The following is a 13,796-nucleotide window of genomic DNA, read 5'->3' as shown; positions in this document are numbered from 1 at the left end:
AGTGTGCACATGATGATTACAAATGATGATATAGTTTTAGGGATCTGTAAAAACTTAACAGTTATTCACGTCCAAGGTTGAACGACTATGCCTTGCTGATCGTGTGTCCAAACTATTTTGCCTGACACTATATACTAATTCCATTGATTTCGTAACCCCTCTTGACACCGCTTCTACGCTTCTAAACTCAACTCTGAAAGACAAATGGTAATAAAACATCTTTATTTTTGTTTTTCAAGCAGCAGACGAGATATAGCCTGCCTAGTCATCATAAACTAGGGCTATGCAAACACTATTCATTGTTGCTGCAGATGTTACCACAACAATTATGGAAAATAATAAGAGAATAAATTAGCCTGTCAGTTGGGTATCCTTAGAAGATGAATGAGAAATACATAATAGGTTCTTTACCACAAAAAACTCTCCCATAAGAATACTTAGTTGAGATACAAGTACTATTTTTAGTGCGGCGTAATGCGAGCATCAATGATAGCTCTATAGACATATATTTTCTAGAATTTACATAGTTCTATGAAAATAAAATTAAAACAATTACTTTCTCACTGGTCACAAAACGACGAATAGTTGGTGTTCTCAAGGGAAGTAATGCTGCGCCACAACCAATACGCTTATAATTACAAAAATTAAAAACTGGAAATGTAGCCTGGAGAACTAGTTTGTAGCATAACTAGCAATAAATGTTCAAACAGTTTCACAGAAGTGATAGATCTAGGTCTATAAAATGAACTGTTGCCTAGTTACCTTATTTGATACAAAAACCTGCTTCTAATTAAACCCACTCTTCAAGCCGAGGCTGAATAAATTGCATGTAATAGACACTTGTGGCTGGCTGAGTAGGTCTGACCTTGACATTGTACTCAATCTAATTTATTGATTCGTCGTCTTGCCCAATCGAGAAGAACTTCCACAGCTCGTTTTTCGTTGATGTGTGATATGAGAGTCGAGGCTGAAGGAGTCGCAACGGAGGTTGGTTCGGTAACTGGTTCTGTCACTTGCAGCTGACATGGTAGGCAAGGTGTCGGCTCTGGAGGTAACTCGTTGTAAGTTTGGTTGCTGACACAAATTCCATTATAGAAATATGGTAGCTGGGGATGTCTATCCAGTGCATAGCATCGAAGATGAGAATAGCACCTGCAAAGCATGTCTCTATGTTTTATTCATTATACAATAGGAAGCACCTGCAGATTGTATGGACACTGCTTCGGCTAACCATGAAACACCTGTCAAATGTCCTTTGTAGCTAGTAATGTGTAGAAACAGGAAATGACACTCAGAACTTTAACAGCAATATATGGTGAGTTATGTTAACAAAACAAAATTATTTAAATTTGCTATTCCTGATGATCTATTGTATTAACGTTACAGACTTTGTTTGCGCCTCTTTATTCATATACACATCTTAGTGTGTCGTTGTTTTAAACCTATAACTCTATAAATGTTATATAACAGGGTATAAAAACTTCAATAATATTTATTGCGCCAAAAGTGTAAAGATTTTGTATTAATATGCTCATTTCTCATAGACTCAACCATCGAAGGAGTTATCTTTTCCTTGTTCATCAATTGCCTTGCATCATCATTTGTTATATTACACATGTACATGTACACTGTGATCATGAGTCTCGTTGCTGACACATCAGTTTACTATATGCTAGACCTTCGGTGTTGCTATCACATGATTGGTTTCAGGGCCGATCCTTGACCTGTGAACTTAGTTTTTAGCAGACGACTGCGTATTCCTTCAAAATGATCCACTCCGCTTTACTCGCAGCTAATCATGTATTCAATTACTGAAAGAATTCTTGTTACACAAAGTCCCAAAGTTATTTATCAGGAGGAAAAGGTACTAGTTATAAACTTTGATATTCTGTTTTTAATCTGTATGTTCTTGTTCTTTCATTGCCTGGTTGTACTGCGCTAACAGCTAACATTGTGGTTTAGCGATTCATTCAACTAGTTTTAACCTTTGTATATATTACTTGCATTTGTTTTTAGACTCCACGATACTGTCGTGGTTAGAAATCAATATTCAAAGCCAATATAGTTTGTGATAACCACATGCGCACACCCGCGCGCACGCACACATCAGTAAGGTCATAATCTCTCAAAAGTTCAAAGTCCTAGCATTGTTCCCAACTTACTTAAAAAGTGAACTGATAATCTCTGAAAGGAAGGTAGATGTTTTTGCTATACTGCAAATGTGTTATTTAATTCATTACAAATATAATAATTTATGGTGAAGTGGCAAATACGTGTATATAAAAATGTCCCATATCTAAATATCAATTATCTTTTGCAAAAACTAATGGTTCATCTCTATATTGTTAAATTGAAAAGTAATATATGATTAACCTTTAACTTGTTGTGTTCAAAAGTTTTCAACAATAAATACAACTATATAGATCTTACTATATACATGTACATAAAACTATATGCATAAAACTACAACATACATACAACTATATAAATACCAATATATAAACACAACTATATACTAGTGTTGGGCTGGTATTTGGTTATCCGCTCTTACCGATACCGAGGGATTCTTGGTATCCGAGGAAACTAATCATCTTCGGGGACAGCTAGTTATCCACAGCTGGTTTGATATGATCGATATTTATCCGTAAAAGTCTATCGGTAAATGGTTATACGGATATCCGGATAGATTTTTCAAACACTTTTTTGACGAACATGCTAATCTCAGCGGGCAATGGAGAACAAATTCAACGAAAATTTCCATGCTTACCGTATCTACTATTATATTACGTTACATTGATAATGCCACCAGCCTTAAAGGTTTGGGAGTTCTCCAAAGATGGGAGGATGTATAAAAACTCTAACGGGACTGGACTCTAATACGACTGCGTATAATTATGTGATTAAATTACCTGATTACAATATGTGATAATAAGATTTTTGTAAACTGTTTCAGTATATTTAACAAAAAGAGCCCCTTGCCATTATCTATCTGTTCTCTATTATACATAACGTTTGTATCAATAACTATATTTTTTAATAGAATAAACAATAAAAACATCTATCATGAAACTTATATTTCCATCTTTCTTTTCTTTGTTGGCTTTCTAAAACAAGGAGTCTCCTTGCAGTAACAGTATACTGCTGACTATAGAATGTTTTTTGCACAACAATAAAAGTTGTTCGAGACAGTTATGGTTTCAAGTTTAAACCATTAAACTTTAAACCATTTAAAGTTTAAACACACACTGAAAACCATATACCGAACAACAATACCGAACTTTCTTAGTTGGCAAAGGATACCGAAGTTGGTAAATACCGAGGATACCGATACTGGGAAAACCGATAAAAATGTGCAAGGATATTTGATCCGACACTAAATTAGATACCGGCCTAACACTATATACATACCAATATATAAATAAAATTATATACACATACAGCCATATACGTGCAACTATATACTTACAGCTATATACATACCACTATATACACATACAACTATATACATACCACTATATACACATACAACTATATACATACAACTATATACGTACAGCTATATACATACAACTATATACACATACAACTACATGTATATACGTACAACTATATACATACAACTATATACACATACAACTATAGACACATACAACTATATGCGTACAGCTATATACATACAAATATATAAATACAATTATATACACATACAGCTATATACATACAACTATGTACACATACAACTATATACGTACAACTATATACATAGTACTACAAATGTGCAACTATATACACATACAACTATAAACGTACAACTATATACATACAACTCTATACACATACAACTATATACGTACAACTACATATGTGCAACTATATACATGTGATTATAACGGCGTCTGTAGGTAGAAGTTTAACTATTATCTATAACTATTGATAAGGAAAGTAAAAGGTTTGACTTGCAACAAAATTCACATTACAGCTATTTGGTATCAAAAGATTCACCATGTCTTACTTTGTTGTGTTGTAGGTGCAAAATATGTGGGAATGTGATTACAAGCTCTTAAAAGTTCAAAAACGAACAGTTAATCGCAGCCATCACGAAGGCGGCCGTAGGATGGAATCTCTTTCAAAATGGCTCAAATGGGACGTAGTTGAACAAGATGCGCTTCTGGTTACACTTTCATTCAACCTCATTCGTTGAAATATTTTAACAAACATACTTCACGCATTCAATAAAACCATGTCTATAGTCCTTATGCGTCTTTTTCATTATTGTTGTAATGCTGTTACTTTGAGCACTGATATCTCAAAACCTAGCCAAAAAATCAGTTTAATTCTTTAACCTTAGCCCGAAGGGTGCATATCATCCTCTGATAAACATGAGGAGCCTGTTGGTCACCTGTGATGGTCAAAAAATACTGCAGAAATCATTCGCGCCATTTGACGAGAAATTTAGGCCAAATGATCATAATTGTTATGACTAGATGATTAGACCAAGCTGAAACGAAACTGTAAAGTAGCGAGCATTTATATTTGATAAGGGCTTTCTGGTAGAACCTGAAGTGTTTGTCATAAAACTAGTGCTACAAGAAGTGTTACATTGAGCCTTCTATTGGCCTTTCATTTCACGTAATAACATCATGTGTCAAAACAATAACCCCATCGAGTTGAGAACTTCATCAAAATAAAGGGATTCCATCCTACGACCATTTTTTAACGGTTCGTTTTAGAGATTTTAAGAGCTTGTAATCACATTTCCACATATTTTGCACCTACAACACAGCAGAGTAAGACATGGTGAATATTTTGATACCAAATAACTACAATTTAAGTTTTGTTGCAAGTCAACTTTTAATGATTTTTTTTATTCACTCTACAAAGACTCTATAAAGTCATGTAGATAAGAATAGCATAACTCATATTTATTTTCGAGTATTTTTTATAAGTAATAACGCAAAGGTGACCTAGATTTGGAGTAATGACTAACAAATTTTGATTGGTTCAAACAGAACAATAGAAAACCTCACAGAGAATATTTTAAGTTAATTTCTCACGGGCTTACTAAGAGTATAAGAGTAATAGAAATATTAGTCTGGGCGATGCTACCCTAATTTGCAAACAATACACATTCTATCCTTATTTATTTGCATATAACTATAAACTGGTCACTATTAGAAATACCATTGGTCATAGATTCCTTATATAGAATACAAACACATCTATTATGCACATTTGCAGTATAATGGAACATCCAAACAGCCTTCTTCAATCTTTCTGACCATCCATTACATTCCTGCTACCCCAAATAAATCGCTACAGCGTATACTAGACACCAACACCTTCCCAATTTACATTATACATGTAGAACAGCGTTATGTAAATTTTTTGTAGACGTCAAAAATGTAGATCTTTTTCTTTTAACATAAGTAACTTTACTTTACTATTATTTATATTATTTGTAACTCATGGTTTAATTTGCTTTGGATGACGTTGATAAGTGATGATAAAGTTCATATCAATCGATTTATCTATCTACCTACCTATCTATAGATTTCCATCTATTTATCTATCTATTTACCGTAAATTCCGGTATAAAGGTCAAAGATTTGACAACAAATTCCGAGCTAAAATCCATCCTTGACTGACATGGTGGTTATGTTTTTTTATGACTCGAGTTTTAATAAAATTCAAATTCAAATCCAAATTACATGATATGCCATATAGGGATTTATTTATAAAATAGTAAAATACTATAGTAGTCCTACTCAACATGAGTTGAATCAAACACCAAGCCCATTTTGTACCATTCAAGTTCTCATCGCTAGGATTCTCTTATGGAACAATGCGTTTTTTTAGACTTTAATGTTTTCTTTCGTAGTATCCGTCTACAAGCCCACACTTCAGTAATCTATTTGACACATTCACTATTGTTCATTTATCTTCTTTTTGTACTTGAATCACGATTCCTGACAGAAATCTGTCTTGTGGTATTGCTTTTTTATCAAATACGTATTATCAAAGGTAGCAGTTTCTATTGGCTAAGCAGACCAATATGATGGTGAAGTGTTGTTATGTGCTCTGTGATCTTCATTAGCACAGCCTTCTCTCGTTGTTTTGTTTAATTTTCATATTATCGATGGTACCGAGAACGAGCGCTTTTGCTGATTGTGTTTTTTAATGTCATTTCTTCAGCTACACGCTGCCCGCCGCTGATGCCGTCTAACAATTAGCGATCAAGTGATTTGAGCCATAGAAGAGAAGGTCAATTTATACGGCACATACATGTCAAAACCAGGATTTTTAACCTAAACTTTAGACCTCGGCTAAAACACCGAGTCGATTGTACTACAGAATTTATAGTATTAATCTATCTATCATCTGATCAGTTCATGAAGATGTTTGACCTGATAGAAATTGGTAAGCTACACGCCCATATAACAACCTAGTAAGAAAAATTACAAATCGGTGTCACACAGTCCTACTTTTTACAGACCAGAGCAGCTACAGTTTATTAGCTGTGAGCTTGTGAGACACCCAGAACCTATTATCTAGTCTTACAAGTTGCTTTTATTTAAAATGACAGTTTAAGTTGGCTTTCTTGTTCCTCTGTTTGATGACCAGGAAGATTGTCTCATGCAGCTGAAACAATGTATGACCTTAACCTATGTAGTCTTTAAAAAACAAAAGTGTTTTTAGCTTTTTAAAATAGTTTTTAATTTTGCAGTATTCTAGGTACAAAGCTGGCTTTTTAATTTTTTTCTAACTATTGCCAAATACATGCTGATGCCACTGCGTCTTTTTTCTTGGCCCGTGAAATAAAAACACTGCATTTGAAAAGCAAATGAGATGTTAGGCGAGCGACAGATAAGACATGAGAATCATTTTAAATTTAAAAAACAATGTATCCTTGAAATTTTTTAAAATTAACAGTTCTTCTTTAAAAGTGCTGTAGAAACGTTTTAATTACCAAGTGTGTAAGAGCTTCGCTACTAAAAGCACCTGCTCAGACATGTAAACTTATACATATTACATGCCACTTATTAATGCTCCACTACATAATGCACTTGCTGTTGCTTGTCTATAGGCTATCTATGGCTACATTACACACCAGCTGATGTATGTCTGCAGCTAGCTATATGATATCCGTACTGATGCTTGTCTAAAATAGCTATATAAACCACCTGACGATGCACAGCTGATAATGGCTACATGACACACCTGCTTATGATTGTCTATAAATAGTTACATAACAAACCTGCTGATGTATGGCGACAGTTGGCGGAACTGTGTGGCATCATCATTGACACATGTCTATGAATAGCCGTTAAAGCACCTACTGATGCGCATTGAAAAATAGCTACATTACACACCTGCTGATGAATGTCTAAAAGAATAGCTGTACAAATAGCAACCCATTTTCATACTCTCAGCTTTTTGGCACACAGTCAAAAACCTGAATCAATCCATATCTGGAGGATGTCAGAGTTTGCATTCTTTCAAAGCGTGTGTTATTATTAGGTTGCTATGGAGAATATTAAAATCACTTTCAGATGTCTATGTTGATAATACTAATATTGTGGGCTATCTTAAAACAATATAATAAACTTACGGTGAAGTTTCTGTGCATTTCTCTCCAAGGTCTTGACCACATTTGTCACAGCATTCACACAGGCCTCGCACTCTTTCTGACTTGTGACATTGCGCGATTGGACACTACAAAAATGGGCAGTTACGCGTTAGACAGATGAGGAGGCAGTCTGCCTTCAATCCTATTGTGGTAACATGAACAATCTATACTGCTGTTCATCATGCTATGCTCCTCCACTCAATACCCTCGCAAGACAAGATCACAAAATCTACCTCCTTGCAATAGAGAGTATAGACAGTACATAGAATGCATCATTTGATTGTCTAACATTTATAGATAGACAAAAAATTTTAGAGGGTAAAATTTTGCAAATTATTATGTCATATTATAGTATAATTTAATATAACACAATATACCTATTAATATGACACAGTATAATATATAATACTGCATCATATTAATAGGTATATAATATGATGCAGTATAATATATAATACTGTATCATATTAATAGGTATATAATATGATACAGTATAATATATAATACTGTATCATATTAATAGGTATATAATATGACACAGTATAATATATAATACTGTATCATATTAATAGGTATATAATATAATACAGTATAATATATAATACTGTATCATATTAATAGGTATATAATATGATACAGTATAATATATTATACTGTATCATATTAATAGGTATATAATATGATACAGTAATTTGCAAAATTTTACCCACTCAATTATAAATTCTTATATTACTTCATCTTATATTGTATTACATCATATTATTAGATTGTGCTGTACTATATTCTTGTCCAATATCTGATATTTAATAATGTCAAATAATAAAATGTGGCTACAAAACATGGTCTCTATTTTAATATGACAGCTCTTCTAGGATATTCTAGGCAGCTAGCAAACCAGCACTAAAGCTGTGCAGCAGTCACTCTCTAGACGTGTGGCTGTACATTCACGCAAGCTTACGATTTAGCTGATGTAAGGATAATTTATCTTCTGCTGAAGATGAGCTGCCCTATAATTGATAAGTTTACTTACCCGCATAATGACATGGGTATAAGTTTGGCTGTTGACACATCCAAATCTGGCATGGCCATTGTTGCAGCCCTACCAGTATGGTTATCAGTTTAAACACGTGTATGCTTGCTAATTGCCTAACAGGTATGAATACTGGCATGGTTCCACTTAGTAGCTATAATGTTGTTGATTGGTAGCTATAATGTGGTTGATTGGTAGCTATAATGTGGTTGATCGGTAGCTATAATGTGGTTGATCGGTAGCTATAATGTGGTTGCTTGGTAGCTATAATGTAGTTGATCGGTAGCTATGATGTGGTTGATTGGTAGCTATAATGTGGTTGATTGGTAGCTATAATGTGGTTGATTGGTAGCTATAATGTGGTTGATCGGTAGCTATAATGTGGTTGATTGGTAGCTATAATGTTGTTGATTGGTAGCTATAATGTGGTTGATTGGTAGCTATAATGTGGTTGATTGGTAGCTATAACGTTGTTGATTGGTAGCTATAATGTGGTTGATTGGTAGCTATAATGTGGTTGATCGGTAGCTATAATGTGGTTGGTTGGTAGCTATAATGTGGTTGATTTGTGCAGGGGAAAGTTATGAGATCGAATCCTGGTGAAAACAATCTTTTCTCTTGACCCCTAAGAATGTCGGACAGATGGACAGACATACGGCTCTTATTATAAAAAGGTTAGCAAAACATAGTCAACTAAGAATGGTAATCTGATCCCATTATCGCAGCTCTATATGCAATAATACTTTCATACATGAGCATAGCTTGTCAGAATAATTTTTGGAGAGATGTGCTTAACGGTATGACCAGAAGCATGCTAAACGTCCTTCACCTTCATGTTAGAAAACCGAGTGACACTACCAGCTACACTAGAAATAAAAAATCGTCGTTTTGTAGTTATTTGACTTGAGATCAAGGTGCAAGATGTATGCATATTTTAGAAAAGGTGTGTCATTCTTCCTGTCTGTTAATCACTTCCAGCACGTAAAACATCGAATGGAGGAAGCTAACAAGCACCACCCTTAAAGTTTAGACGGAACAAAAAGTACTTGTGTTCAGGGTTAATCAAATATAGGTGTACCTTGATGACGTTATTACCTTTTTTCTCAGTAAACTCTTTTATTCTGGTTAGATATTTTTGGTACAGCAATTATAAACAAGCCCAAAGATCTTCCGGATGGTAACATGCCTTCAGTTCACAAGTACAAACTATGTTCTACATATTTACCAAGGTGTAGTTAGGTGGCCATTTTATTTTTTTGTTATAGTTGAGCCTTGATCCCTGGGTGGATTACCATCTATTTGTATTGTATACGCAGTTTATGGCTGTATAAGTGATAATACTGACTTTCCATACAATGCTAGTGTAGTGGCACCTGGGAGGGCCAGTGCTGAAGCACCAATCCGGGCCAACAGGCAGATCATGTTTCCACAAAGCAAGTAGAGACATGGTTGTGTGATGCCTTATGTCAAGGCATATATGTGCGTATGAAGCAGCAGGGAAGCAAGGCCTATATGCATGCACAATTGCAAAGTCGTCTGTCGCTAAGGCCGTTTCCATGGCACAAAGATGGCGCATCACACTAGTGCTTTGTTCCAAACAGTGATACGGAGTCACGACAGAATGAGAGTAACACGGCTGTTTCTATTCCATGATGACATTGCAGCACCATATGGTGGTGTGTCGCTACGCTATCACTGTATGGAAACTTGGTAAATGTTGTACAGTAGGTATAAACTGAGCTGTACTACTGCTCTGTTGACTCAGTTTATGGTAGGGCTTGACAATCAGACAACTTGTAACCTTGTCTAAAAAGGCCCACAACTACGAGTAAAATTCTAGTTTAAACAATAGTTCCCATACGTTTGACAAGCCATCTGTCTTCTATCTGTATATACAAGTCTCAGTGTTTGTCATTTGTTTGTTTGTTGGTCTGTCATTTGTGTGTCTAGCAATAGCGAAAATGTTTTAGAACAAAAAAACGGCTGCACAGGATTTGAACTATGATCTTCCAGGTCTACAGGGAAACAGTCTATCTACTAAACCAAGCAGCTACATTGCTATACAATGGAATAACTGAATTCATTACATTGATTTAAATACCACAATTGAAGCGTCTGCAGAAATACTATTAATTACTACTCACATGTCTTAAGATCATTATTACGATCTTAAAGAGAGAAAGAGATCATGATGTGTGACATCACACATAAGGTTCGCAAACTGGCTCTTATTATAGTGAAGATTTAGACAAGCTTAAGTTACTAGCTTAATTTATTCAAATTAGCCAATTTGCTAATTTGGCCATTGGCCAATTAGTCAGCCTTGCCAATGGCTACTACATTAGCGGCCACTGTTTATAGGCTATTTTATTACTCATGCATTGCAGGGCCTTCATTTAGGGACGATAAAAAATGCAAAGATTGTAAACTTTTTATGTTTATTCGTCTTTATGGTACTAAGAACTGCATCCATATGTAGTCATTGTTAGAGGGTAGGAAAAGGGACAACATTCCACAGGGTTCGAACTCGCAACTTTCAGCATAACAGCCTAGCACACTATCAACTACACAAATCAACCACACATTCACATTGCAGAATAGTTGCCCAGATAGTTACTAGCCCTTACAATAGTTCATGACCCCCAAGACTCACTAGTTAATATAATTCCTTCTAGGATGAACTTACACAACGTTTTAGTTGATTTTATCAGAAAGTATCTGTATTTTTTTATCATTTTTGGTTGTTTTTGTTGTTTGAAGTAATCTGACTGCCAGGATGTTTCAAGATTAAAATCAACAAAACCTGATCGCGGTTAAAATGCTCAGAAGAAAATTCATGCAAGATAATGTCATTAGTTGCGATAGTTAACATTGGCTATTGTGTTCAAGTTGCAGCGTTAGACGTCTCAATTCTGTCGGTTTCTTTCCAACTAGAGATGTCAAAATCACACTTGAAACATCCTGGCAGTCAGATTGCCTCAAACATAAACAATCGCAAATGATAGAAAAATACTGATACTTTCTGATAAAATCTACTAAAGTTTATGTAAGTTTATCTTTAATACATTATGTTAATACTTACCAAATCATGAGCTTCCTGAGAGCAGGGTATGCATGACAGCGCTGTCACAGAGACAAGAAAAGACAATCCTAAAACTGTAACCTTCAGCATTTGTAGTAAGGAATATGACACAAGTGTGTTGTACGTCAAACGAAGTTAATAAAGAGATCTGTCTTGCACGTCTTTTCAGCTCAGTGGCTTGTTCTTTACTGTCGAATTCAGCCCCATGTCATTATATTGTAGCGGAGGGGCAACAAACAAGTAGGGTTGTCATAACGCAACCCGTACACTATGCCATTAATTATGCAACCAATAGTCAATGATTTTGACATAATTTGAATAGTTTTTGATTAATGAGTTTAGTTGAGAGGCGTGTGGCTACTTGTCTGTATAATTTGTGCCCAACCTTATTTCCCACTCCCATCTCCTCTCATAGAGTGCTTTTCTATTTCCTAGGTGTACTACAGAAAGGTATCTGTGAGAAAATATGGAAAAGTATATGCAGTTGAACTGGGGAAGCAATCAAACTTTGTTTACAGATAGATAAAATTTATCCATCTGTAAACAAAGTTTGAGGGTTTGAACAGCATTGACCAATAATAATAAGGTTCATATTTAATATGAACTTTATTATTACTGGTCAATGCTGTTCAAACCAAATTACATGTAGACCATGAGATAAACAAGAATTGATAAAGAATAGTAAAGTTGGTGTCTAGTATAAGGTGTTGGTGTTTAGTATAAGGTGTTGGTGTTTAGTATAAGGTGTTGGTGTTTAGTATAAGGTGTTGGTGTTTAGTATAAGGTGTTAGTGTCTAGTATAAGGTGTTGGTGTTTAGTATAAGGTGTTGGTGTTTAGTATAAGGTGTTGGTGTTTAGTATAAGGTGTTGGTGTCTAGTATAAGGTGTTGGTGTTTAGTATAAGGTGTTGGTGTTTAATATAAGGTGTTGGTGTCTAGTATAAGGTGTTAGTGTTTAGTATAAGATGTTGGTGTTTAGTATAAGGTGTTGGTGTTTAGTATAAGGTGTTGGTGTTTAGTATAAGGTGTTGGTGTTTAGTATAAGGTGTTAGTGTTTAGTATAAGATGTTGGTGTTTAGTATAAGGTGTTGGTGTTTAGTATAAGGTGTTAGTGTTTAGTATAAGGTGTTGGTGTTTAGTATAAGGTGTTGGTGTTTAGTATAAGGTGTTGGTGTTTAGTATAAGGTGTTGGTGTTTAGTATAAGGTGTTGGTGTTTAGTATAAGGTGTTGGTGTTTAGTATAAGGTGTTGGTGTTTAGTATAAGGTGTTGGTGTTTAGTATAAGATGTTGGTGTTTAGTATAAGATGTTGGTGTCTAGTATAAGGTGTTAGCGTTTAGTATAAAGTGTCAGTGTTTAGTATAAGGTGTTAGTGTTTACTATAAGGTGTTGGTGTTTACTATAAGGTGTTGGTGTTTACTATAAGGTGTTGGTGTTTAGTATAAGGTGTTGGTGTTTAGTATTAGGTGTTGGTGTTTAGTATAAGGTGTTAGTGTCTAGTATAAGGTGTTGGTGTTTACTATAAGGTGTTGGTGTTTACTATAAGGTGTTGGTGTTTAGTATAAGATGTTGGTGTTTAGTATTAGGTGTTGGTGTTTAGTATTAGGTGTTGGTATTTAGTATAAGGTGTTGGTGTTTAGTATAAGGTGTTGGTGTTTAGTATAAGGTGTTGGTGTTTAGTATAAGGTGTTGGTGTTTAGTATAAGATGTTGGTGTTTAGTATAAGATGTTGGTGTTTAGTATAAGATGTTGGTGTTTAGTATTAGGTGTTGGTGTTTAGTATTAGGTGTTGGTATTTAGTATAAGATGTTGGTGTTTAGTATAAGGTGTTGGTGTTTAGTATAAGGTGTTGGTGTTTAGTATAAGGTGTTGGTGTTTAGTATAAGATGTTGGTGTTTAGTATAAGATGTTGGTGTTTAGTATAAGGTGTTGGTGTTTAGTATAAGGTGTTGGTGTTTAGTATAAGATGTTGGTGTTTAGTATAAGGTGTTGGTGTTTAGTATAAGGTGTTGGTGTTTAGTATAAGGTGTTGGTGTTTAGTATAAGGTGTTGGTGTTTA

General features: G+C 34.7%; 1 protein-coding gene across 1 annotated transcript; it reads right to left on the bottom strand.

Moving 5' to 3' along the window:
• Positions 1-205: 205 nt before the first annotated feature.
• Positions 206-11,917, bottom strand: LOC137408556 (uncharacterized). The gene is made up of 3 exons (XM_068095127.1): positions 11,740-11,917; positions 7,610-7,713; positions 206-1,152 (listed from the first exon to the last, which is right to left on the bottom strand). The coding sequence occupies exons 1-3, from the start codon at positions 11,827-11,829 to the stop codon at positions 879-881; spliced, it is 468 nt and encodes a 155-aa protein (XP_067951228.1). The 5' UTR covers positions 11,830-11,917; the 3' UTR covers positions 206-878.
• Positions 11,918-13,796: the final 1,879 nt, after the last annotated feature.

This window comes from Watersipora subatra, chromosome 11, assembly GCF_963576615.1.
Source record: "Watersipora subatra chromosome 11, tzWatSuba1.1, whole genome shotgun sequence".
Lineage (NCBI taxonomy): Eukaryota > Metazoa > Bryozoa > Gymnolaemata > Cheilostomatida > Watersiporidae > Watersipora > Watersipora subatra.
The sequence above is the reverse complement of the archived record's forward strand: the minus strand, read 5'-3'. Positions and strand labels throughout refer to the sequence as shown.